This window comes from Hyperolius riggenbachi, chromosome 5 (genome assembly GCF_040937935.1).
Source record: "Hyperolius riggenbachi isolate aHypRig1 chromosome 5, aHypRig1.pri, whole genome shotgun sequence".
NCBI classification, from domain to species: domain Eukaryota; kingdom Metazoa; phylum Chordata; class Amphibia; order Anura; family Hyperoliidae; genus Hyperolius; species Hyperolius riggenbachi.
In genome coordinates, this window is record NC_090650.1 from 65,982,219 (window position 1) to 66,009,466 (window position 27,248).

General features: G+C 43.2%; 1 protein-coding gene across 4 annotated transcripts in view; it reads left to right on the forward strand.

The window, feature by feature from the left end:
* ADARB2 (adenosine deaminase RNA specific B2 (inactive)) overlaps nucleotides 1–27,248 on the forward strand; it is an 802,765-nt gene that overhangs the window by 535,943 nt on the left and 239,574 nt on the right. For all 4 annotated transcript variants that reach the window (XM_068235806.1, XM_068235807.1, XM_068235808.1 and 1 more), the window contains one exon: nucleotides 594–1,498. In XM_068235806.1, coding sequence (XP_068091907.1) covers nucleotides 594–1,498 — 905 coding nt within the window. The remainder of the gene's footprint in view (nucleotides 1–593; nucleotides 1,499–27,248) is intronic.

Consider the following 27,248-nt stretch of genomic DNA (forward strand, 5'->3'; position numbering starts at 1 on the left):
TCCTAGCACACAAATAACTATGCTGTGTTCCTTTTTTTTCTTTCTCTGTCTGAAAGAGTTACATTTCAGGTATGTAAGTGGCTGACTCAGTCCTGACTCAGACAGGAAGTGACTACAGTGTGACCCTCACTGATAAGAAATTCCAACTATAAAACACTTTCCTAGCAGAAAATGGCTTCTGAGAGCAAAAAAGAGATAAAAAGGGGAATTTCTTGTCAGTGAGGGTCACGCTGTAGTCACTTCCTGTCTGAGTCAGGACTGAGTAAGCCACTTACATACCTGATATTCAACTCTTTAACTCTTTCAGGCAGAGAAAGAAAAAAAGGAATACAGCATAGTTATTTGTGTGCTAGGCACTGTACATACACATGTCTATCTCATCATGTCACATGTCACTTCGGGAGTCCTTTAAGGCCCTATTGGTTATACCCATATGTTGGGTTATACCCATATGAGCTTGTCTGTGTCTCTGTAATGGACCTACAATTAAATCCTGTAAATTTCAGTTTTATTGGGAAAAATAAAATGTTTTAAAATGGCAATACACTGTTGTGATGTCCACTGGCCCTTACGTATTTCTTTTGTTTGCCTAGGCACAAGCAGCACAGAGGTGAAGGAAAACCGCAATGTTGGAAACAGAGAGGATGTTGCATTATCGAGCGACAGACCAAAAGTTGGGCCAGCTGGCCTGAAACGGAAACGGCCTCTGGAAGAAGGCAATGGCGGCCATTTCTGCAAATTGCAGATTATACTAAAGAAACTCTCTTGGTCAGTGACTCCCAAAAACGCCCTCGTTCAGCTGCATGAACTAAAGCCTGATCTACAATACAGAATAGTTTCCCAAACCGGTCCAGTGCACGCCCCCGTGTTCTCAGTAGCGGTGGAAGTAAATGGACTCACATTCGAGGGCAGTGGACCTACAAAAAAGAAAGCGAAAATGAGGGCAGCCGAGCTGGCGCTAAAGTCATTTGTCCAGTTTCCAAACGCTTGTCAGGCTCACTTTGCGATGGGGAACTGTATCAACCCGTCAACAGACTTCACATCTGACCAGGCAGACTTCCCAGACACTCTGTTCAAAGAGTTCGAGCCAACAGCACACAGCGAGCACTTCTCCTCCTATGGCCCGGTTAATAATGAATTGCTTTCCAGTGCATATCGGCATGGGAGATTAGTCTGTCACACGTTGGACTTAATGGGCCATACCAAACAAAACAAGCACAAGATGGCATCCCCAGCTGAGAGTGAGAAGAACCCAGTGGTGATGCTAAATGAACTGAGACCTGGGCTGAGGTACGTCTGCCTTTCAGAGACTGTGGAGAAACAGCACATCAAGCGTTTTGTGATGGCAATGAGGGTAGATGGAAGGACGTTTGAAGGTTCAGGACGGAGTAAGAAGTTGGCCAAGGCCCAGGCTGCGCAGGCCGCACTACAGGCTCTCTTTAACATTCAGCTGACCAGCCACATTCCCAGTAGGAGCAAGTGTAACCATTTGTCACAGGTAAGAGGACACATGTCACTGCAGTCAGCAGAAGCAGACTGCTTAAGGTGAAATGCCATTATTATACCTAATCTAAGAAACCTGCAGAGGCTTTTTAAATTGTGTGTTTGTGTGCGTGTGTATATATATATATGTGTGTGTATATATATATATATATATATATATATATATATAATGTTTATTTCACTTAAGTATACACATGCAATATTTGATGCCCGTCAAGGGTTTGGAGAATGATTACTTGGGCAAATATTTGGGCAACAATGTTGCACAGACACATCCCTAGCCTTGAAACTAGCAATGTGTTCTGTTGCTATGAAGGGGGTGGAGGGACGACAACCAGTTCACAATGGAAAGGTATCTGTGGAGGGGGTTGAAAATAACATTGCGATCAGTCATACTTAAAGTGAACCTTAACCCTGGTGGGGAAAAAGGTCTTCCCCAAGCCCCCTGCAGCTGTCCTGTGCCCTCACAGCTCCTCGAGTGTCCTCAGGTCTCCCGCCGCGGCTTAGTTTCGTTTTCGACTGACTAACAGTCAGCCCCTGGCAACGTGTCCTCTTTTTCGCCTTCCCCGCTTCTTGGGGAAGCCCCAGGTAAGGTAAACTTTTTCCCCCCAGGGTTAAAGTTCACTTTAAGCATCGAGGGTTGTTAAAGTGGATCGCCACGTTAAAATTAAAATCTGGCAGCTGTCCTGTGAAAGAAAGTTTAAAGTTGCCTGTGCTGCCTTGTCCCATGAACCCGTCCCGAAGACTGCGCAACACCTGACTTCCGGTGTGTGGCCCCGCCTCCACTCCCTCCCTGGAGAAAAATGCCACAATGTTTACTGGCGTTCACTTCGGAATTTTAGCATGGAGATCCGCTTTAAGGTTCCAGCTGGAATAATAATAGCTCCTAGACCCAAACAAGTCATATAACCATAATTAATTTTATGATCTATCCTGCATATGCACGTCACACTGGATTATGTGTGTAGTAAGTACATTTTTTTGCTTTCGTTGTGGAGTTGAAGTGATGTCATATTAATTCCTGGCTTCAACACTGATCTTATCAGGGCAATAGGAGAGGCCAAGTCTGCCTGACAACACTGTGCTGTCATGTGATCAGGCAGGCAGGAGTTCTGATTTCAGATTGCCCATCGAGCTTATGTTGAACCAAAACTCCTAGGAGTGTGTAAGGGGCTGAAAAGGACCAAAAAGCCCTCTTACTAAAATGTTATGCAAAGTAGGAATTTGCCTTCTTAAAACAGAAGGTATTTGTATTATTCAGGTTGGAGTGAGCATATGAGGTCTCCCATGATGCATCACTGCTGAAAATCAGCCTGTGTTGTCCCTGTAAGCTAAACACACCTCCAGAACTGCTGGAATGCAATGATGTGTCAGCCTGCTAATTGTACAGAGCCACAATAACCAACATGCATACAGCCTGTTTTGGATTGGTTGATCCTCACGAGTGCATGGCTTGGATTAAGCATGGTGGCGTAGTAGTTAGCGCTCTCGCCTTGCAGTGCTAGGTCACTGGTTCGAAGCCCAGCCAGGGCACTATCTGTAAGGAGTTTGTATGTTCTACCTGTGTCTGTGTGGGCTTTCTATGGGCGATCTGATTTCCTTCCACATCCCAAAAACATACAGATACGTTAATTGGCTCCCCCCTAAAAATTGGCCCTATACTACAATACATACACTACACGATACATACATAAACATATGATTATGGTAGGGATTAGATTGTGAGCTACTTTAAAGTGAACCAGAGACGAAGCACCCTTATGTATTTCACCATATATATCAGTGGGAACATTAGAAAAAACACCTACCCTTCTCTCTGTTTCATCCTTCACTGCTCAGTCTGCCTGTTAGCATCCCTGATAAAATCCCAGACTGAGCATTCAGTCTGGCTTTGCTCAGGAATCATTATAGCTGAGTCATTATAGCAGAGCCAGAAGGGGGCTGGCTTGGGCTTGAAAAGACATCAGAGAAGACAGACTCAGCTATGATTCTTGAGCAAAGCCAGACTGAATGCTCAGTCGGGGATTTTATCAGGGATGTAACAAGCAGGCTAAGCAGTGACGGATGAAACAGAAAGCAGGGTAGGTGTATTCTCTAATGTTCCCACTGATATATATGGTAAAATACATGAGGGTGCTTTGTCTCTGGTTCACTTTAAGGGACAGTTAGTGACAAGACAATAATAATAATAATAATAATAATATGGCTCTATGTGGTAGGACTTAAAGCACCCAGAGGTACAGATTGCTGAGGGAGCTCATGGTGAACCATGCATGTTGGATTATTGTGGCTCTGTAAAATTAACAAGCTGACATCCTTGCAAGACAGCGGTTCTGGAGGCATGTTTAGCTGATATGGACAGCAAAGGGACTATTTGCATATTCAGCAGTGATGAACTGTGGGGCACCTCATATGCTCACTCTAACCTGAATAATCGCCTACCTTCTGTTTTAAGAAGGCACATTTCTTTTTTTGTGTGTGTATTTGCAATGCTGTTTTTAAAAGTTTTGGAAAGAAAAAAAGGCTCCACACTGCACCTTTATCGTAAACAGGCCTCTTAATGTCTTTCAATGAAAGTGGTTTTCTATGTATCTTTTTTGTATTGTTTTCTTACTGGACAATGGATGTGCAGTGTATACATGCATCAAACCCAAGTTTACTAGAGTTTGCATTATTGGTGTGCTTGAGTTTTTGCATCATTTACTGAGTTACCTGTCAGTTACAATATCATCTCTGGTACATGCACCAATGCACTCTTCATACTCCTCAGTCCTATGCTGTCCAATGCAGAAATACATTTCCAGCTATCTGACGAGTTGTAAATTAGTGTGAATTCTTATCTTGTCTTAAGTTGCTCAGCTAATGGAACCAATTTAATTAATTTTAAGGAATAGCAATCAAATACACAGGCAGAATCCATGTGAGCTTGTAAACATCTCCATTGATATAGCAGCATGTATGGGGTTTTATTCTTTTATGTCTGTCACTTTGTAAAGTACTCATCAGATATATACAGTATATATACACTGATTGGCCAAAAAATTAGAGACACCCTCTAATAACGAGTTTAGCTCTGATCAGCCAATATTCTTCTTGGTATGGATTCAACAAGATGCTGATATCGTTGCTGAGGAATGTTGGCCCATTATGACACGATGGCAGCTCTAAGTTGGCTCAGATTGGATGGTGGCGTTTCCAAGCTTTGAAGTGATCTTTCAACTTAGTCCCACAAATGTTTAATAGGATTGTACAGGGGGCTGAGCTGGCCATGGAAGCAGGTTAAACTCTGATTGATGTTCCTCAAAACAATTTGAGACCGATCGAGCACTGTGACAAGGGCAATGGTCTGTTAGATATGGGAGAGTTAGGGCTAGGACAAATTCAGAGGCTAAGCTCATGGTTCAGTTACGTATGGGGGTTAGGGACTGGTCAATGGAAACAGGGGCTCTAAATCTTGATACTGGCAAAACACTGTCATTGTGATGTTTCTTGCCAAAGTCAACAAGCACTCAGAAAGATTGCATGACTGCACCTAAACGCCTTTACTGTATAAATGATTTTCAGCATTACCTCAATTCAGGACAAATTCAAGGTTTAGTGAGCCTTATTCATCACTAGAGAAAGTGGAGCATGTACCCAGTTGTGTGAGCAGGGGTGTAGCAGCTACTACTTCACTCCGTCTGATAAAGAGGTTCGTTCTTCAGATCAGGTGTTTTTGTGGCTGCTCTTGTTATAGGTGTGAAGATTACGTTGTCCACACTTGTTTTATGACCCTTGCAAGATGCCCTCCAGGCTGTGAGGGTCACAAACGGTTAGCAAGGAAAAGGGGTCCAGTCAAAGTTTTACTGTGGCCACATTATTCATTGTTACACCTCTGTGTGTAATGTAGGGATGGCCATAGTCAGTCAACTTCGCTACGCTGGAACTACGCATAGTTTTACGCAATTACGCTTCGCCACCTACGGCTTTGAAATCAAATATTTGCTTCGTATGCATTTCGTAGACTACGCGTTAAAATACGCAATTACGTGTAGTTCGAAGCGTAGTGTATGCGGATGCTTATGCCCGCATGCCCGCATGCAGAAAATTGTATGCATTAATTCCTCTGTAAATGCTTATACTGGGAACTCTTCTATGCGTACATTCCCCCTTTCCAACGTCTAAAATTGTAAGCATACAATCGCACGCAGAAAATTAGATGTGAGTAGCGCATTTGTAGTTCGCTACGCAATACAGATGTTAACTATGCATAGTGGGCGTAAGCTACGCGTAGCGGTACTTCGCTACGCGTAAATTCGTAAGCGTAGTTTTGAAACTTCACCTACGAACTTCGATGCGTAGATGGGAACTACAATGCGTAAATTCACACTTGCGTAGTTTCTGCTCATCCCTAGTGTAATGTGCTGCTTGGCGTGTGTGTGTGTGGGGGGAGGGGATTGTGTGTTGAAACCTCAACAGACATCAGCCACTCAGCCACTGAAATCTGGTGACGGGGAAGTTTACCATTGTGCTTGGACTATTTATGTTGTTAGCTATTCCCCGATATAAGGAAGGCTGACACCATTTGCTGTATGCACGGACATGCTCTTTTATAAGAGAGCACCTCCACTTGCACAGTATGCAGGGCCGGATTTACCATAAGGCACCCTAGGCACGTGCCTACAGGCGCCTGATTGATCAAAGGGCGGCTTTGTGTCATGTCCCCTTTAAATTTGAATGAGTGAAGATGCAATAGCGGCCGCTCGCGCCCTTATTTACATGATAATGGGCGGCCGCGGCCACAACTACAGAGAGGGGCGGGCTGCGGGCGGCTAGTGACAACACATGCACACACACATTCATTACCCCGCTCTCCCCGCCCACCGGCCGCGTGATCAGTGAGGGTTAAAGGAAGTATGTATTTTAAAGAAAATGCAATCTACTTACCTGTTCCTTCTTCCAGCCCCAGAGAGCTAGGTGTCCCTTGCCACAGCTCTGCTCCCAGCCGGTCTCCAAAGGTCCCCTCAGTTGCAGATGCCAACCCAGCGATGTTGGTATCTTCTGCACCTACGGGATCACGCTCACGTAGCCGGGAGTGTTCTGTGCAGGCGCAGGAGTACTGCACCTGCACACAAATCTCCCGGCTACGTGATCGCGAGCAGCCGCACACTGGCGCAGAAAATAACGACCTTGCCAGGTCGGCATCTGCAACAGAGAGGACCTTTGGAGACCAGCTGGGAGCAGAGCTGAGGCAAGGGACACCTAGCTCTCTGGGGCTGGAAGAGGCAACAGGTAAGTAGATTGCATTTTCGCAAATGCCTGATATTTCTTTTAAAGATATGTTGGTCCTAAACATATCCTCAAATTGTCTGTGTGTGAGGGGAGCTGTACATATTCTTACTGCACCTCCCGTGGGCTGGTGTCTGCCTTCGTTTGCCTATTTTCCTCCCCATTCTAAGGGTCCTGTTGGAGCCCTCAAACCCAGACATACTACGCTGTGCATGCACAGTATGTCCGCATGGGCGCCTTGTGACCGCACTTGCTGGGAACCTCCAAGTGCTTTACATGCGCACCGTCACACCAAGACGTACCCGTCAGACAAACTGCACGCGCACAGCATAGTATGTTAGGGGCACAGGGTGCCGACAAGGACTCTTTGAACGGGAGGATAATGGGCAAACGGACGCAGACGCTTGGACACGGGAAACACAGTAAGCACATGCATACCCCCCCCACACACACACGGGGCGTCAATTTGATGATATGTTTAGGATTAGGGTATCCATTGAGGACTGATGAGGCTCCTATTATAATAAGTGTCACCTGTATGGATTGAGCTCAGTCCTTAGTGTGACATCGCTTGGGTATACCCGAACAGTGTGCTGTTTCTATGTGGGGAGGCAGGACACAGCTGCTTCCCACTAGCAGACTAATTGCCACCAAATTTGGATCAACTCACAGACCATCTATATTGCCTACCTAAACCTTCCTATCAATACAATCTACCCATCACTAAAATCTACTCACTAGTACCTGCCTGTAATTAGAAACTGTATGTTATCTGTATTAATTCCTTGTGCTTTGTATTATCGGCTTGTTGTTGGTAATAGCATACATTTGGTAAATTCTGCATGTGATTGGCAATATCTGCATATTGTTAGTATTCTCTAATTGCCTTTGGTAATATCTACATTAGCCTGCGTAAGAAAAGGGGGTGTGAGTTAGGGGTGTGGCCTGTGCTGATAGGCGGGGCTTTGGGCGGCAGAACTTCTGTGCCTATAGGCTCCTGAGCTGTAAATCCGGCCCTGACAGTATGCGAATAAAACAGACGTCTGTGCTGATATACTGAACCCCATGCCCTGACTATGACAAGCCTACATCTATCAGTATAAGGAACACAGAAAAAATATCAGGCTCTTCAAGCAAACAGAATATCTACAAAGATGCGTTGAATGCTGGCATGAGTCCTTAGGCATCATATTTCCATCTTTTTAATGCCATATTTAAAGTTCATAAAAATCACTCATAAGAAATGATCACTGTAGTAAGTGTTTACTGATGTGTCAGGGTAAATGAGGGCTCGCTAAATGCTAATGAAGGTTGATGAGTTAAAAGAGGCCATAAGATGTTATTTCATCAACGGATAACAGCAGACGTAATTTGGAGGTTGATTTACAAGCAGTTTTTAATTAAGGATACAAGTGCAGAAGACGGAAGGATTGAGGGTATACTGGAACACTTTAGGAGTTTAAATTTAGTCTAATTTCTGTCGACTTTAAGGCAAAGAACAGTATAGAAAGTGTAGCATCTCCTAGCAACCCATAAGATTTCACCTTTTACTGGACTTACTGCAGTAAAGTGAAGGGTGTTATTCAGTAAAAAGGGAAAGGTACGTAGTAAGTCGCTTTACTGGAGCAGTCATGCAAGTCAGATATTTCATTCTTCTTCTGTTTTGCTGACCTGCATTTTTGTTACAGGCTAAAGAATCTGAAAGTATTAAAGGGACTCCGAGCACCTCTCATGGGTATGCCTAGAGACTCCGACCAGTACTGCAAAGTATTTAAAGACACTAAATAGTTTTCGATTTCAATTTAAAAATCGCGGCAGCCATCTTGGCTATGTTATAACTTCCGGGTCACCCCTGTCTTCTCTATTAGAGAAGTGCATCACTGAATGAAGCAGGAAGAGGAAGTGACACGCATGGCTATTGTAAGAGGTTCCTCCAGAGGGGTCATAGCATGACTTTGTAAGTCGTCTAGCTTAATTGCATACCCATGAGAGGTGCTCGGAGTACCTTTGAGGTGGCCACACATCAGGCAATTTTGCGGGCTGATCGATCTTCTGATCAGAGAAAAATCGGTGCTGCAACATGTTCGACGGATGGATGTTTTGATGGTTTTCAGGCTGAAATTGTTCAAAAGGATTGATCGACATGCTGGAAAATCTCGGTCGCGAGCATTCAATCAGCTGCGCGACACTAACAGCTTTAGATATCATGATGGCTGGCGGACCCCCATCCGCTGCCCCTCCAAGTGTAAAAGTGTCCCATGTCTCCATATGCATTGTAAAAGCCTCACCTGTCTACCCCCACGACTCCTCACCACCGCCACGTGGACCAGAGCGGACTGCGCAGGCGCAGATCTACGGGGGATGCCGTACAAATGCTAGATTCTCAGTAGGGGATCCTCTAGAATGTTTACAAGGCTTTAGGGCTAATATGCAACATAGAATCTCTTTATGTCTGGTCCGTTTCTGGAGGAAACCCACGTAAACACAGGGAGAGCATACAAATTCCATGCAGGAATCAGGAACCCAACGCTGCAGGCAAGAGTGCCATGCTCTATGCACCTTGTTATTAAATATGGGCGTAAAAATAAGGACAAGTGTATATTCATGAATTTTAACATCTCCAAGTTCAAAAAGGCAGCCATCTGCCTCCAGTATTCTTTGATAAATGCTAGCTTTTGATTCCTATAACCAAACTTTCCAGAAAGAGGCAGCCAGGACCAAGAGGCTTGTATTCCTTTCAGCCAGGAGAAAGCTTGTTAAACTCTCTTTAATCACCCTCATTAGTAAGAAAAGGCAGCAGTTATCAGGGAAACATAACATCAAAGAGAATGGGGTCTCCAATTTCAATTTCATTTTACGAGAGTTTGCAAGCAAACACAATCCATGCCATTTATACGATGCTTGGGAAAATAGCACTAGAGACAAATACTGGGGCCGTCATGTGATCGCTCTTCAAATCCTTGTCAGTGGTGCAAGGCCTGTACATTATTTAATGAATACAGAATATAAAAATGTATTTCATTAGGATTTCTATTAGACGGATTCCAACCTAACCTGGGTTTGTATAGAAAAGAGAATAATCTCTGATAGGTCATGTTTGTTGTCTGTATTTCGTTTAGCAGGGGTGTAACTATAGGGGCACATTCCCTGGGACTGTAGAGGGACCCAAAGCTGTGGGGGACCCCTAATTACTGTGATTGTCACCAAGCGGAAGCAAGGAAAGGGGTAAAAACTTTGGGGGCTTCAATGTTTTTGTGGGAGCACCATGTGTAGTTATGCCTCTGTCCTTTAGGGAGATTTTTTTCTCACTATATGTGACCTATAATGCGTTTTGCCCAAGGGACAGGTCCCTAGAACACACTAAAATATAACTTTTATTTGTTATCTAAAATAATGGAGTACTTAAGTACTTGAGGAATGGTGATACTCATCCTCCAACACCCTCATCTGTGGATAAACTACCAGAGTAAAGCAGATCCTTCTATATATGTAGGGCTTACACAAAAGCGGACAGTCTGGTGAGGTTGTTAAGCACCTCATACTCCACACACCAGGGGCACTGCTAGCCCCAAAGATCAGTGGCACATGCCCCGGATCTATTCTGGGTTGCCCCAGATGTCCCCCAGGCAGAGTAAAGGCACCACGGCACCCAGCATGGCACCCCACAGTACCCAGCATGCCCCACAGAGGCACCACAGCACCCAGCATGGCACTACACAGCATCCAGCATGCCCCATAGAGGCAACATAGCACCCAGCATGGCACCACAGCAATGGGGGGTATGCTGAGTGCTATGGTGCCTCTATGTGGTCATATTGGGTACTGTGATGCCATGTTAGGTGCTGTGATTCCTTTATGGGGGCATGTAGGGAGCTGTGGTTCTTCTATGCGGGCATGGTGGGAGTTGAGGTGCCTCAATGGGAGGCCCATGGGAATATGGAATGGGATCCACTAGAAGAAGTCAGGAAATGCTATGCAGAAAGCCAGACAGCCAACACAGAAGGCAGGTGATACTGCCTGTTTATGTGATATGCTGAATGTTTTTGTTTTCTGTATTAATGGAGAGGGGAGATTCATCCAGCATTATGCTGGACAGGCCTACCTAGACCGCTCTTAAATTTATGTAAATTTGGCTCCATCCATGACCACACCCACATTCTACGGGCCTGTCCCTTAACGGAACACGTATTATATATTGTTCCTTGAGTACTTTCTACCAGTAGTATATATGTGACCAAGACTTTTATATGAGGTTGACAGGAAGTGACAAGTGGTGGTAAAAAAAAGCGTGGCCAAGTTTATAACTCTTAACCCTGACAATGAGAAAGGTTTAAGGAGAAATGCTGCTACTGCTAGTGCTGAGGAAATTGTTAAAGTGTAATCATGTAAAACGTACATGCAAAACATGGAATTGTAAAGATGGTGGAGGTGCCCCAATAAAAATTATATTTATCTCCTGTATTAAAATCATTTGACGGAAGGAGGAGTAGCTCATATAAATGAGGTAAATCATTTTAAAGGATAAATAAGTTATTTTATTAAACACCTTAAAAAGACAAATCACTGATTCCATATGGAGGCCGCAAAGGAGAGAGGATCCTGCCAAACAGGCTTACAATCTAAGCTATTGCTGTACTTTGTTGTTCATAACTGCAAGAGACTTTGCAAAATAAGTAATATGGCTGCACCCCGTCCTGAACATTTATTTATACAACAAAATGTTGCAAATATTCAACACAACCAACGCAAATTAAAGTAGCATCAAATATAACTATGCCGAAACATGTTCAACGGATAGCATTTATAACAGACATAACAGACATTATTTCAGTTGCTTACTTTAGTTTTTGTGTATGGGATGGGAGTTTCAGGCAGTCTGTTCTCCAAATAGACTACTGTGGTAGTGTGGTTATGATTCCAAAGAAGTGAGATTCGATTTTACCAATCGGTTTTGAAAGTGATCATACATATAAAAGAAAGAATCATTTTCAATTTCATCAAACTGCAAAAAAAAAAAAAAAAGACTTGTGCAGCACTGATCTGTGTTTATGGCAATTTTACAGCGACAATGGAATTTAATTTTAAATAAAACTGATTGAAAGTCAGTTTGTATTCCCTGTAAATATCATTTAGAAATATGCTTGAATTTCTCTTGCTCTGAATGGATAAATAATTTTTAACAATACAAATCCATAGCATAATCATTGCCTAACAGTGGGACAAAAGAATGGAAAATGTCATGAGACTGCAATGCCTTAATGCATTAATTTTAAACCGATAAGGCACTTCCTTCCATTAATTTATTCCCACCTTGGTCTGTTTTCTGAATATTTAGAAGTTCAGTTAATCCCTTGAAATTCCTCTAATCTTGTTTCCCAATATGAAAGGCCCTGGGTAATTAATGCTGCAATTGCAGTGATGGGGAAGAAGAATTAAATAAACACTGCTATTGTGTTTGTAACTGACATATTTATATCCAAATGCAGTGTTTGTTAAAGGGAATGTACTGTACTGTATGTTTTAATATATGTTTTGGTCATTTACTATGGTTAAGCACAAAAAAAAAATATGTTTGTTCTTAAATTTAAAACATTTATAAATTATTACCAAGGAGTGTCTCATTTTTAGGCATTCCAGTGACCACCAGAAAGTAGGAAAGTGCCCTGTAGATTACCCATAGTACTGTAGAGACCAAAGCCATGTATATATATTTATTTATTTTAAATGAGATATCTCACTAGAGGTATATAACATATATCTTTTTAAGCATTCAGCGAGCAGAAACATACCCAATATACAGGGTTTATATTATCTCGGTGCCGCTCAGTTCGGCCTCTAAACTCCAAGGCGGCATTAACCACCCTGGCGTTCTATATCCCCAGGATTTCCGTGCAAGAAGTGGTTCAATTAATTTCCAATAATTTTCAACCTTTTTTTTTTTTTTGCAATCATTTTTTTTAAATATTGTATTCAATACAGGTTATTGTATTGAATTCAACTAAAAAAAAAAGTGTTTACTGCGAGATGTTGATGACGCTGTGTGACCCTGGTGTCATCAACGCCGATCGCCGGGGGACATGTCATCGCTGAGGGAGAAGCAAAATCAGAGGGATCAGCAGGCCAACGGTGAGTATAATACCCAGATGTGTAGCCAGGTGTATAGGGAGCCACATGTAGCCAGATGTCAGGGTAGCCAGGTGTGTAGGCAGATGTATAGGTAGCCAGGTGTGTAGCCAGATATAGGGTGCCAGTATAGGGTGCCAGGTGTAGTGTAGCCAGTTATGGGGTGCCAGGTGTAGTGTAGCCAGTAATGGGGTGCCAAGCTACCCCCCAACACCTTCCCCCAGGCTGTGTGCGGCCGGTGGGGACCCCCCTTCTGGGCGGGGGGGTGTCCCCGTCCTTCGCAGGCTGTGGTTGGCCTTTCCCTCCCCCCTCCCATCCCCCGTGCAAGCCCCCCCCCCCCCTTCCCCCTGAACCACTTCCCTCGGTGTGAGTCCTGTTCTACTCACCCAGGCTGTCTCCAGCGGTGGCGGCAGAATCCCTTCTTCCTCCATCCCCGAAGTCTCATGCTCTGTGTAATTACCGATACGAGGCTTGGTGACATCACCGAGCCTCGTAGCGGTAACGTCACAGGCTGGGACTTCGGAGAAAGAAGGGATTCTGCTGATGCCGCTGGAGACAGCCTGGGTGAGTAGAACAGGACTCACACCGAGGGAAGGGGTTCATGGAGAAGGGGGGAGGCTTGCACGGGGGATGGGAGGGGGGAGGGAAAGGCCACCCACAGCCCGCAAAGGACGGGGACCCCCCCCCCACAAAAAAGGGGGGTCCCCGCCGGCCACTACCAGCCAGCATAGAACGGGGACCCCCCCCCCCCCTTGCTGCACAGAGGGGATCCCCGCCGGCCACTACCAGCCCGCATAGGGAATCCCCCTGCACAGAGCGGACACCCGTCCGCACACAAAAGGGGAATCCTTGCATGCAGCACATTCTCTGCCCTGCAAGCTACACAGGAATTCCCCAGGGTGGCTGGATGCTGGTTCTGTATGCTGGGGGTAGCACAGATCGCTATCCACAGCATACAGTCAGGCATCCAGCCATCCTGGGGAATCCCTCTGATGAGGGAAAATTGCAGCGGGCGGTGCAGAGAAACAGGAAATCTCCCTGGCGGGATTGATGAGCTCAGCTCGTCCAAAACACTTTCAGCAAGTTTTTGCTGGACGAGCTGAGCTCATCCAGAACGCTAGAGAGGTTAGATACTATTCCCCCTCCGAGTTGTCGCAACTCGGAGGGAGATGTAGGGGTCTGGCAGCCGCCTGAGCCCCGAATTACCTTGCAGCATAGCATTGCTGCTATGACAGCGCCCATTTACGGCGCTCGGCTCTTAGAGCCACGCGCTAAAATAAACTGATCCGCAATATGTGGTATGTCAAGTATATGTCTTGAAGTAATGTAAAGGGAAATTCTAGGTACTAGATGTAATGAGCCCGATCCAATTCACTTTTAGTCCAATTTTTCTCCTATCATGCCTTTAAAGCTACCAGCAAGTGAAAAAATGAAGTTATTTTAAACAAAATAAAAATAAAAATTTTCTCCTATGAGAAAACTTAGGAGTAAAAAGCTAATTAGATCGGGTTCAATTCGTGGTCACTGGGATTTTTTAGGGGGTGTCATTCAATAAAAAGTGTGGGTTTTGGTCTGAGAAGAAAATAGGTAGTTTGTTTTTTTTTTTAAATAAAATTAACTATTTTATCTGTTATAAAAACATAATAAAAAGAAACACACTAGTGTCCATTATATCCAATATTTGTAAACTTAACTTTTTTTTTTTTTTTGCCCTGTCTTATAAATACTGAGTCCTATGATTGCTAGTGAGGGTTATTTATACATCAGATAATACCGTCTATGTAGGAAAGTCAATTTTTTCACAATGGTCACACATTATTTCTTGGGGCCGAGCACCCTATATACATTAATATAAATAAAAATGTGGCAATGTCTATAAATTGACATTCCTGCATAGTGGGTGTTATCTGATGGATTAACCACTAACAATAGTACTCTGTATTATTAAGACTGGGCAAAAATGTACATATGATTGCTTCGATATAATGGACGCTAGCATGCCTCTTTTTGCAATGTTTTTATAACGTCAAAATAAAAAAAATTAGTTTTTAAGTGAACAAAAATGAATGACCTGTATCCTTTTTAAATAAAGCCTACATTTTATTATTGAATAATATACCCTCAAAAATCCCGGTGACCATAAATGATGTCCATTAAATTAATATACGGGAGGTGTGGAATTTGACCTTTTCATAATATAAAATATAACATGGATGGTCCTTAGGTCATATAAAACTTAAAAGGGTAATTCTATTTACATTGTAAAATTGCCAAAAACAAAGGGGTGTATCCACTAAAGTTCAGTAAAATGTACGTGCGCAGACAGCAAAGGTAAATCTTATTAGCTGTTACTGAACACGTGTAATGCACGGTTGCGCAGTTTGAGTAACTAGTGTTTACACAGGATGTGAGCATTGCTGGTATACTTAGTGTCACGCTAGTTGTGTAATTGCATGATACATACAAGTACGTTGCATGTTTTATGCACAACAGTGTAACGCTTAACACCCACACATTGGGCTTGATTCACTAAGAAAAATAGCACGCCTTATCAAAGTTAACACATCTTCTGAAAGTTAACATGCCTTATCAGAGTAGCATAGCGAGCGCTACAAACCCGCAGGGGCTCAGGGGAAGGATGGGTGGAGCTCTCGTCATTGCCATAAGTTCATATCGCTCACTATGCTACTCTGATAAGGTGTTTTAACTTTGATAAGGCATGCTATTTGTTGCAGTTTACACAAACTTTGTAATGTGTGCAATGTAATATGGGAAACACCTGGTACAATTTAAGTGTGCTATGTGTGTGTTAAGTGTTAGTAATGCACGTTACCATAGCAATGCTTGCGTTACCTTAGTACTAATGGTACACTGCTGATGGTGGTAACAGTAATTTTGCCGTGTGCTGTCTCCGTACAACAATATTACCTCTGGTTAGTGCATCGGGCCTTGGCTACTGGAACCCTATGAGGGTGTTCCCACAGCAGCATTGTGATTTTTCTAAAATCGAAAACGTGCTGCATGTAGCATTTTTTGGAGCGATTCAGCTTGAATGAATGAGCAAAAATACTCATTAATCAGATGCCGGTGATCCCCAGCCAATCAGAGGCCGGGGATTGCAGATCTCCTTTAAGGCGCTACTGCGCAGCAGCGCCGTATTGATGTAAACAGTGGGGATTTCTTCCCCGCGTGTTCACATTTCGCCATCGAGCCGCGATCGGAGGCTCGCAGGCAGTTCACGGACACCCTCCGTGAACTGACATCGAAAGGCCGCTCGAGCGGCTGTTTCCATGTAAAACCACTTAACACCTAGGTCCGCCGATCGGCTGACTGTGGTCGTTAAGTGGTTAAACTTTTTATTGCTTGGTTTTATCCTGCTGGCGCCTCTGTTCTTTCTACATAGTACTCATTATCCACCCTTGGTAGAGGGGGGATACCCCTTTTCTCCTGTCTACAGAGAGCGACATCCTATTCCTGAGTGGGGACAGGACAATCTCCTCACCTGCCTATACAGTGGTTGCCTGGAGGTAACCCTGTCTTGTGAGTATATATTTGTACTCTTTTCAAATATCCATGTATTGCAATTCTTACTACACTATATTGGGCTCTCGGTTTCCCTCTTCTGTATGGATTTAAAATAAGTTGTTTCTCATGAAAAAGTACTCATGTGCTCCATATTGACAATAACATTGAATACCCTCTATCAAATCCAGACCAGCTGAAGGGAATTCTGGGCTGGCGAATCTTCCTCCTGGCTTCCTCGTAAATCCGCAATTGTTCCGATGCGCAACATGACCATTGAATTGTCATTTTTTTTCCTGATTCCTGCGTGGTATGGAAAAAGAGCCCCCGACTCCTGCCAACTGCGTGAAGTAAATTTTTCTACCCTGTTGCCAAGCTTGATAAATAAGCCCCACGGCTCTTTATTATCCCACAATGAAGAATATTGATATCATTCTGACGGGCAGCATTTCATTTGGGAAACATCAAGGTGACCTGACCGGCTTTGACCAGCTTACAGATTGTTTCTCTAATCTTCCTTCAATATTAATCCATCTCACTCAACACAAACAGCATTTCAATGGCCACAGAACCCAGACATTAATTAATATTCCGGCAACACATTTAGAAATATGAGTTCCTGATAATGAAAATAGTTAAAATTAACAGGTGTAAAAAAAGATATTAGTCACACTTTTAGATGACTTAACACCTCCCACCACTGCGGGAGAAGTCTTGGCAAATATTTCAGTCAATAAAGTAAGTGTTAAACATACGTGACGGTGTGGTGCGGCTGTCTGAGGGAACGGCGGAGTCAATGCCGAATTTGTTTTCACCTTTTGTCTGTAATGATTCGCTTCATTAAACTGCTCTGTATAGGGTGAGTTGTTTATGTTTGCAGCGTTGTAGTGACTATTAGTACAGCAGGGTTGTTTTGTAAAGCAAAGGCATATCGGTGTCGTAAACGGCAGTGATTAGTCGAACAAAGGATATTTATTTTACCGATCTTTCTTAAAAATTTGGTAAACTTTGGAGATGTTACGTGGTGTTTATCAGTATAACATTTTGACACATGCTAAAGCTGTTAGGTGCAGTTTCCAGTATAAGGTTTAGGTGTAGGGATGCTCATTCAGCGGAAATTTTACATAGAGAAAAAGGTGTAGGCAGCGCTTCCAAATACAGAAAGCTGCACCTGAATTGAAAAAGCTGCAGAGTAGTGCAGAGCTCCAATGGACCATATTACACAACATGCATTCAAACAGGTACAGCAATGGAGGGCGTTAGCTTCAGCAAATAATATGTGCACAAATCATTTCCTACTAGACTTCCCCCCGGCGTTGACGTGCCCCCTCGGGGAAGTTCCATTGGAGCTCTGCACTACTCTGCAGCTTAATCAATTCAGGTGCAGCTTTCTGTATTTGGAAGCGCTGCCTACACCTTTTTCTCTATGTAAAATGTTCTAAGTATACTTGTGGTAGCCTGCATCCAATCTGCATTCAAATTTTAGATTAGGGACTAGCACATAAATTAGCACTTAAATTTGCATAATTTTGCATCTGATTTGCATTCAAGGCGTGTATTTAGCCCCTGGGGGGCTGTACACGCCCCTTGATGGTTTATAAGCCAGTTGCAGCCTGTGAGCGCTGTCATTTTTGTTTGTCCATTCAGCGGAAATTACTTTCCAGCGTTTGCAATAAGAAATCGGTATTTCTGATCAGAACTCAGAAAACAGAAATCGGATTTCTGTGGAAATACTGCATTACCGCAACTTGGTAATTTGAAGGGACCCTGAGCTGTAATTAAAAACAAAATCAGGACTTACCTGGGGCTTCCTTCAGACCCCATAACCTGTAAGGTCCCACGGTGTCCTCCTGCTTCTTCTCCTGGTCATGCTGGCAGCTCCTGTAATTCGGCGACTTCCTCTCTAAAGACTGAACTGCACATGCGCAGGACTCTTACAGCGGCCGATGTGGTGATGCACAGGGTTCTTTCCGGGAGCACGCACAGGCGACTTCAATCAAAGTAATCAAATTACCAGAGCAGCCAGCAGGACCAGGAGAAGAAGCAGGAGGATGCTGGGGAAACCTTGCGGGCTATGGGGGGCTGGAGTCCCGATTTTGTTTTTAATTACCGCTTAGACCGGGTTCCCACTGTAAACCGGCGTCAGCCCCACCGCACCGGCAAAAACAGGCCTTCAAGGAACACCGCGTTAGTACATGGTGTTCCCTATCTGGCAACCAGCCAAACAGGAAGTGAGGTGCGCTTGCAGGCACTTTCTGCTTCGTGGTACCCTGCTTCCATGCATGCGCACCGCGACGTTGCATCATCAACTGTTTAAAAAAACCTGCATCGCCATAGACTAACATGACTTCCAGGCCAAGGCAGATCGCTGCAGATCGCCACAGAAGACGTGCGGTAATGTAGTTTTGTGCTAGCATTAGATCAGGCACTTCCGCCGCAGCGTACCGCAACTTTGGGAGTGTGATCTCCCCCATAGGGATATATTAGGCTGCGGTAGCAGTGCGGCAATTTCGTCACACCGCACCAGTGTGAAAGGGCCCTCAGGGTCACTTTAAGCCCAATCAGATCACTCAGAAGCATTGGACCAGTCAGAGAAGGCAGAGTCAACTTGGAAGTATTTGGTCAACCAGAGAATGCAAAAAATTACCCCTATAAAAAGACTCCTCAGAATCAGAAATCGGAAAATGGAAATAAGTAGAATTGGTAATCGGCATTGTCGGAAATCGGAATTTCTGTGGAATCAGAAATCTGCATCGACTATCCCTAGTTAGGTGTACATGTGGGTTTGTCTCTGGCAGTTTGGGTGCTGGTACATGGTACTAGGGATGGTTGGAAACCGCCAAATTCTGAATCTGCCGAAATTCTGAAAGTTTGCATAATATTCTGAATTTCTGAGTGTGCAGTGTGAAAACATGAATATTGTAATTTTTTGTAAACATATTTTCGGTTAGTACTAATTAGCAAAAATATGTTCATGATGGGCTACAATTTTGCCTAGAATTTTTGCTGAGAATTTTCCCATGCTCAGTAGAAATTTTTCACTATTTGTGCGAAAAGAGATTGGGTGAAACATGTCTACTGAACATGCCTAAGGGACCTGTGATGAAAATTTGAAGCGGAAATTCTCTGTATTTAATGCTATCTGTTGATTCTGGCTCCCTTCACAGATTGATATCTGTCATTTGGCACTCTTATTGGCCTGAGGAAGCGGTCTTAGACCCGCAAAACGCGTTGCCTGTGCTAAATAAAAATCTTTTGTAAGTTACAAAGATTTCATCATTGATGTAAGATACCTCATTACCTTTTTAAACTGTTTTTAGAACCTTTTATCCAACCAGGGCGCCTCTTCCCTCTAATGTACTTTCACTATACAGCATGTGCCCATCCTCATCCTTCCACTATACAGCATATCCCCATCCTCATCCTTCCACTATACAGCAAATCCCCATCCTCATTCTTCCTCAGCATAAAAAAATCCCCAGGAGTATCAAAAATATTACTGAATGTTAGCCTAAGAACAATTCTAAGCTTCCTCTAATGATGAGTCACTCTCTACAGCCCTCCCACAGCACATAATGGCTTTGTTGGCGATTGGCCAAAATAAAGTGACAGTCAGGGGACATCTATTGTGTTTGGGCAGCAAAGCATTCTGTTACTGAGGTTTAAGCTGATACAAATCCCTCCTGGATTACATTGTAACAACATATAATGGTGCAATTAATTATTCTGTACAGTCGCATTGCTGTAACAGATGTATAACCAACACATGGCCAGCGAAGCAGATAAAAGCTGATTATTCGATTTCAGGAAAGGCTGCTGATGACCCTGATGTACAGAACTTGACAAACTCCATATTTATGGTGTAGCACAATTAATGCAATGCTTAGAATGTAGTTTTTGATATGGTATATGCAATAACAGCACGTCATGGTTTTATTTAAATTATCCAAGCTTTAATAGTTAAAGGTTTGCCTTCCTCCTTTGTTTCTATACATAGTCCCATTTTAAAAGGAAATCTAAAGCAAGCAATACCCTTTAAAGAACTACCGTAAGCCGTAAAAAAAGAGTTTAACTTACCTCGGGCTTCTACCGGCCCCTTGCAGACGTCCTGTGCCCGTGCCGGTGCTCAACAATCCTCTGGTCTCCTGCCCCGGCTCACTTTGCGACTTTAATGTTGCGGGGCACACGTCCTTGCTCCTGCTCACATTGCCAGGCCCATCCTCACGGGCATAGGACCTTTGCAGGGGGACGGTAGAATTCCCAGGGAAGCTAAACTTTTTTTTTTATATAGCTCAAAGTTGTCCTTTAAGAGCGCTATACCGTTCAGGACCAGATATAAATGATTCTTTTGCCCTAAACCCCACCTTTGCCAAACTGGAAGATCTCGAGTAGTGTTTTGCAATCGAAATTTCAATTAGACAGTGCTGCCCGCAGCATGGGGGGTGTTAACTCACCCATGCCACCACCTGAGCTGACTCTGCTACACGTCGCGTTCCATGTCACCTCCCATGCTTCCTTCTTCTGGGTTGGAGGAGGAAGCATAGGAGTGACATGTAACGCAATGTGGAAAGCGAGTTGAGCGCATCGGCTAAGGCGGGGACATGGGTAAGTTAACCTTCCCTCTGCCACGGGTAGTGCTGTCTAAGTTGAATTTTGATTATGAGTAGCTACGTACTCATAGTGCACAACACTTATCCCAAAGCAAACATTGGTTTGCCCACTAAAGCGCAACAACGGTGTATTGACTGTCCCTCACGGCCAGCCTGGCTGTTACCTCTCCCTCCCTCCTTTCCCTTGCCAGTGTGCCTACACTCAACATCCTGGCGTTGTGCTGATGTCACTGGCATGGAGAGCTGGATAAGAGGACAGCTCTCTATGCTTCATTGGCAAGCTGTCCACCATCCCGCTTTCTTATGCTGCATGTACTGCTGGTGACTGCTGAGGGAGCACACAGAGCTGGAATGACAGTCCCATCTAGCCTGCCCATCCAGCTCTCTATGCTCTGGGGCAGACACTGCCCCTTCCTCCTCAGTAGAGAGCAGGGTTTGGGAACCTGTTACAGCTGCCTCTCAGTATACTGGTACCTCTAGACATGTGCCTAGTGTGCCAAGTGCTAAATCCAGCCCTGTCCCTGATAGGTATTGTAATTATTTCAATAGTGAAGAGAGGAAAATGTTCCCAGCATGCTAACTAGCTTTCACCTTGGGAGGGAAAGTTGAGGGCAGAAAATCACTGAGTTATTGATGCAACTGGTAAATCAGCTATCTACTAAAAGGTTTAATTTGCCAATCCCAAGTTTTCTCTCTTGTGTGGGGTTAGCCACTATTTTTTAGTAGACACGACAGAACTGCTTTACCTTGTCTGTTATGCGGGTATTTGAGCCAGATATCTGTTGTGTGAGTAGTTGATTGAGCAACTGCACAGAAAGTGATAACTGGGTATGACTACAGCTAAACTACTCAGCAGTGGTCTGGCAGTTGGAGACCCAGAGCGTGTGTCCCCACCAGGGCCTTTGGACCTAAGGAACTCATTTGGGCCCTCCTTTAGTGGCTCCATTAGCTCTTTATGTTGTGGTGATAATTAACCCCTCGATGTTTACTTTGAATTGTGGTAGTCATTAAGGAATGATCAATAATGTGAACGTTCTGCATCGATTGGGCCCACCAGCTTCACTGCGTTCAGCACAATACGGTATGAATAATCTGATCAAAAATATGATTGCTCACTAAAAATTGTACTGTTGATGGGCAACTTAAAGGAAACTTTGCACTGATTTTGAAAGCTTTTCAAACAAAAATTGTGTGGGTTTTTATATGGAGGCGAGAAAGGGGTAGCAGGGGACAGTGAGTATTTACTTACCTACAGGGGCAGCTCCTCTGTCTATATGTCACCTGTCCCCGGCCACTGCAATGCATGCCAGAAGATGTAGTCCATTATTGTGATTACATCATCCGGCTGGTGAATGGATGTGCGCAGAAGAAGGCTTGTATATAGACGGGGGGGGGCATAGAGCAGCCCCTCATAGGTAAGTGAATGCTCACTGCCCACCGCCCCACATGCCACTGCAATTTACATACCTCCAGTAGGGGGAGGTTTGTTTGAGAAGTTTTCTTCAAGGATATCCGAAGTGACATGTGACATGATGAGATGGACATGTGGATGTACAGTGCATAGCACACAAATAACTATGCTGTTTTCCTTTTTTTTATTTCTCTGTCTGAAAGAGTTAAATATCAGGCATGTAAGAGGCTGACCACAGTTTGAGGCTAAATACTGATGTCATTTCTTTCCTTAGCTTTTTTCTTTTCTCCTCCAATCGCTGAGTCACCTCAGCCTTGCTTGTAAACACAAGTGAGCAGAGGATCATGTTTCAGCTAGGCAACTAGGCAGGGAAATAAGAGAAGAGGAGGAATACTGTATATTAAAGATAAAAAGAACCCCCAGCATGCAAATGTTTGGCAATGGCAATTAAAGGGCCAGTGCTCCTAAAGTATGTGATAATTCCAAACTGTAACAGCAAAAAAAAGTTTTGAAAGTTTTGAATGCAGGATTAGTATCTTTATCACTTAATACACTTTATACAGTTGCTGTTTAAATTTTATTTTTATGGTGACAATCCCATTTTAAGAATATGAGACTTCATTAAAGTTCTATTTACCATTCCTACAACACACACTTTTCAGTTCAGGCTCCCTTTAAAAAAGACATCCGAGTGCAGTTACACTTAAAGAACCACTGCCGCAAAAATCTTAAAATTTAAAATATATGTAAACATATACAGATAAGAAGTACGTTTTTTTCCGGAATAAAATGAGCCATAAATTACTTTTCTCCTATGTCGCTGTCACTTACAGTAAGTAGTAGATATCTGACAGAACCGCCAGGTTTTGGACTAGCCCATCTCCTCACGGGGGATTCTCAGGGTTTTCTTTGTTTTCAAAAGCACTTAGAGAATTGCAGTTGTTCTGTCCTACTGCCAAAAAAGTGTGCAGCGAGCAAGGAGGCTGGCCAGCACCTTTGTATAAATCCTATTCAGGGAATGTCTTTATAAAGAATACAGGCCATGCTGAGAATCCCCCATGAGGAGATGGACTAGCCTAAAACCTGTCAGTAATGTCAGATTTCTACTATCTACTGTAGGTGACAGCAACATAGGAGAAAAGTAATTTATGGCTCATTTTACTCTGGGAAAAAAGGAACTTCTTATTTATATGGGTTTGTATATAGTTTAAATGTTACGATCTTCGCAACAGTGGTCCTTTAACCACTTCAGGATTCTGCGTACGCATAAGTATGCCCCTAAATCCTGAAGTGGGTTCCATGTCAGTTCACGGAGGGTGTCTCCGTGAACACCCTGCAAACCTCCGATCTCGGCTCGCAGGGTAAATGTAAACACGCGGGAAAGATCTTCCCCGCTGTTTACATACATACGGCGCTGCTGCACAGCAGCGCCGTAGAGGAGATCGGCGATCCCCGGCCTCTGATTGGCCAGGGATCGCCGGCATCTGATAGGCTGAAGCCTATCTGAGGCGGCGCAGGACGGATTCCGTCCTGCGCCGCTCACAGGGGGAGGGAGGGAAGGGGAAGGAGGCCAGAAAGCGCTGTGGAGGGGGGCTTTGAAGAGCCCCCCGCAAGCGCAAAAAGCCGGCGGCGATCAGACCCCCCCAGCAGGACATCCCCCTAGTGGGGAAAAAAGGGGCGGGGAAGTCTGATCGCCCTGCCTGCTATCTGATCTGTGCTGCGGGCTGAAGAACCCCCGCAGCACAGATCAGCAAAACCACCCGAAACCCGGAAGTGGTTAAAAGGAGTATGGATTATTGTATTATAAAGCAAGCCAGCCGTCATATGATACATAGTGAACTTTCTGGATGCATAAATGTGATAGCTTTTTGTCTCTGTTTAGAAGAAAAAAGAAAAAAAAAACAGAAAAAATCCTCATAAAAGATATTCTATTCTTTGAATGAGCTAGACTTGGGCCAGACATTAGCTTCTGCACTTTCCCGATCTTCTGTGGTGCCATTACACTGAATGATGTTTCATAATTAACTGCTTAACACTACATATAATAATGCTGTGCTTCCGAGTGCAGAGGGCGCAGGAGAGCGAGGAGTCTGCTGCTAGATAAGTGCTGGATGTGTTACAGAAAGGAAGGTTCCTGCCTATTTGCCTTTCCTCGAGCCCTCGGATAGATCTCTGCTGGAGACATACTGTGCATATTCATCGGAGCTGAATTTCCTCATTTGTTGCCAGTATTCACCTCCTTATGTAGCCAGTAATTATTCAAATAGGCTTATTTCTTTTTAGGGAGAGAGACTCTTTGAAATCCAACAGTGCAAGGAACAGAGTCGAGCATCTGTGACCAATGGCTCCCTCTAGTGGAATTAGAAGTAAGAGCTCTACATTAGAATGAAAGCTATTCACTAGGCCTCTGGGGCTGTTTGGTCTTTTGTTAGTTATCCTCTAAAACAAATGAGATCAAAATGAATGAACCAGGCGCAGGCAGAGAGCTACAGGGATGGACTGAAAAATTCATTGTTCTTGGCACAAATTGTACAATGATCATGACCCGGCAGCTAATGTAATGACACATTAAAGTAAAATTCAATTTTTTTCAAAAAAAAAATCATGCATGTCACAGGTCTATGGGAGGCTTTTGTAATTTGATATTATTAAAAATGATATGTTACACTATGCAGTCTGCTAGGAAATTACAAAACGAACAGTTCAAATTCCGCTTCTTTCAAACTATTTAACCTATAATGGTTTGGAATACAGACAGCTCACAAATTACCATCTCCCATGTTTTATGCGGACTTAAAAAGAAAGAAAACAAAGTGACATAACGTATGAAGCTGGTGAAATTGTCCATTTTCATTCCAACAAGAGTTAAGTTATAACCATTTTATTTATTCATATTTTTATTTCTCTATATGAAAATGACAACATTTTTTGTAATGTTCAGTTAAAGAAAAACTTAAAAAAATTATGATGTAATGAATTGTATGTGTAGTACGGATAATGAATAGAACATTAGTAATAAAGAAAGGAGTCTCTAAATTTAATTTTCAGTTATACAGCTGTTTAACATTGCATCATTCTGTCATATTTGCAGTTTACAAACCCCACACTGTATTTTAAACTATAAAACAGAGCAGAGCTAATGACTCTTTGAACTTTCCTGCAGTAAAACCTTATCTAAATTTGTCTTTTGCTGTCTCTTGTTTGTTAAAGTGCTTCAGAAAATAGGACTGTATTGGACCCAAGTTCGGTCAAAGAGCTCAAATAAGCTTTTTTTCATAGATAACAACTGAAGTGTCTTAACTCTTCCTGTACTGGAAAACAATATGAGACTCTTTTCTTTGATACTAATGTTCTATGTCTTTGCTGTACTACACATATAATTTATTTTCTCATAAGTTTATTTTTGCTTCAGGTTTGCTAGAGGCACCCCAATAACATATCGTAGAATGTAATACATCATTCAGGATACCCAATTTTATGTTAATGTTCCCGGGATTAGCATCAAAAACATTTCCAAAAGTGTATATCGCTTTAAATTAGCATGTAGCCCAACCCTTTCAATGAAGTTAAACCCATGCTATTTGGTTCTGCAGCCTTCTGCCCCAAAGCACTCTGGGGTACCAGGTGTTGTTTTTTCTCACTTTGAAACACGCAACAAACATTTTGCAGTGATGCACCTTGCTAACAGTAAAGATCTCACCACCTGTGTTAAATTTGAGATGGTAAATCAGGGAAAGGAAACATTTTACAATGGGCAAAACATGAATAAAGAATTCACAAATTAATATTGTATAATATAAGCTATTTTTATTCCTATTCCTTTTGTTCCTATTTAAGTCTTACAAATCATAGTGACCATTGGCAAGATTTTTCTAAACCAACACAACTTGTTCCTAATGCACTATGGTTTTCTTGTAAGTTGTCTTTTCTTATCTGTTTTTCCTTATCAGCACCATGAAAAGCAAAAACAAAAGTTATGAAAATAAGTTATGAAAATAAGATGTGATGTGAATGTAACAAGAGCAACATATGTTGTCTACTTCTTTTATTTGAAACTAGTGACCTAAGTGTGGTGGCGACAGACCTAGAGCCGGTGGCGCACACGCACCCGCGTGCCGCATACACGCGCACACCTGACCTCCGCGCGCTCGCTGCGTGTGCACACGCGCCCGCCCCCTCGGCCTGCCCACCTCCTGGCCCCTGCGTCCTGTCCCAACTGCTGTGTCAGTGCAGGACATGCGCAGTAGCGCAAAAGCACTGACACACGGACATGGGACGTAGGGATTTTATTATGCATTTTATTCGGTAGGATGTGCTGAAAACTAATTTTACAAATAAGGCGAGAAAAAGATAAGGTTATACAGCCTGCACATTATAAATACAATAAATAAATAAATAAACTACTAACATGTTTAACTGACAGTTTTCCCCTCAACTTAAATTTGTTGAAACTCCATATTAACTAAAAAAATATTGAATAAGAAATTAGTCATTTAGCTTACCTGTCCTGTTATTGTTAGTGTTCACTGTCAGATTTAGGAGAAATGTGGTCTACATCATCATCGTCCTTATCTTATCCAAAGTTGGAAGCTTTCTCTTATTTTCATGCTGAGGTAAGCTTGTTAGTGTAGCTACAAATAAAAAACGTGCCACAATCCTGCTGGCATTGCACAGTTTCTACAGTTATGCAAGGCACCCAGGCCAGGTAAAAAAAAATGGGGGATATATAGGAACCATTTATTTTAAAAAAAAATAAGTTTAAATATATTTTTTGGGGCAATATTTTTTGAATTTGTTTCTTTTTGAAAGTT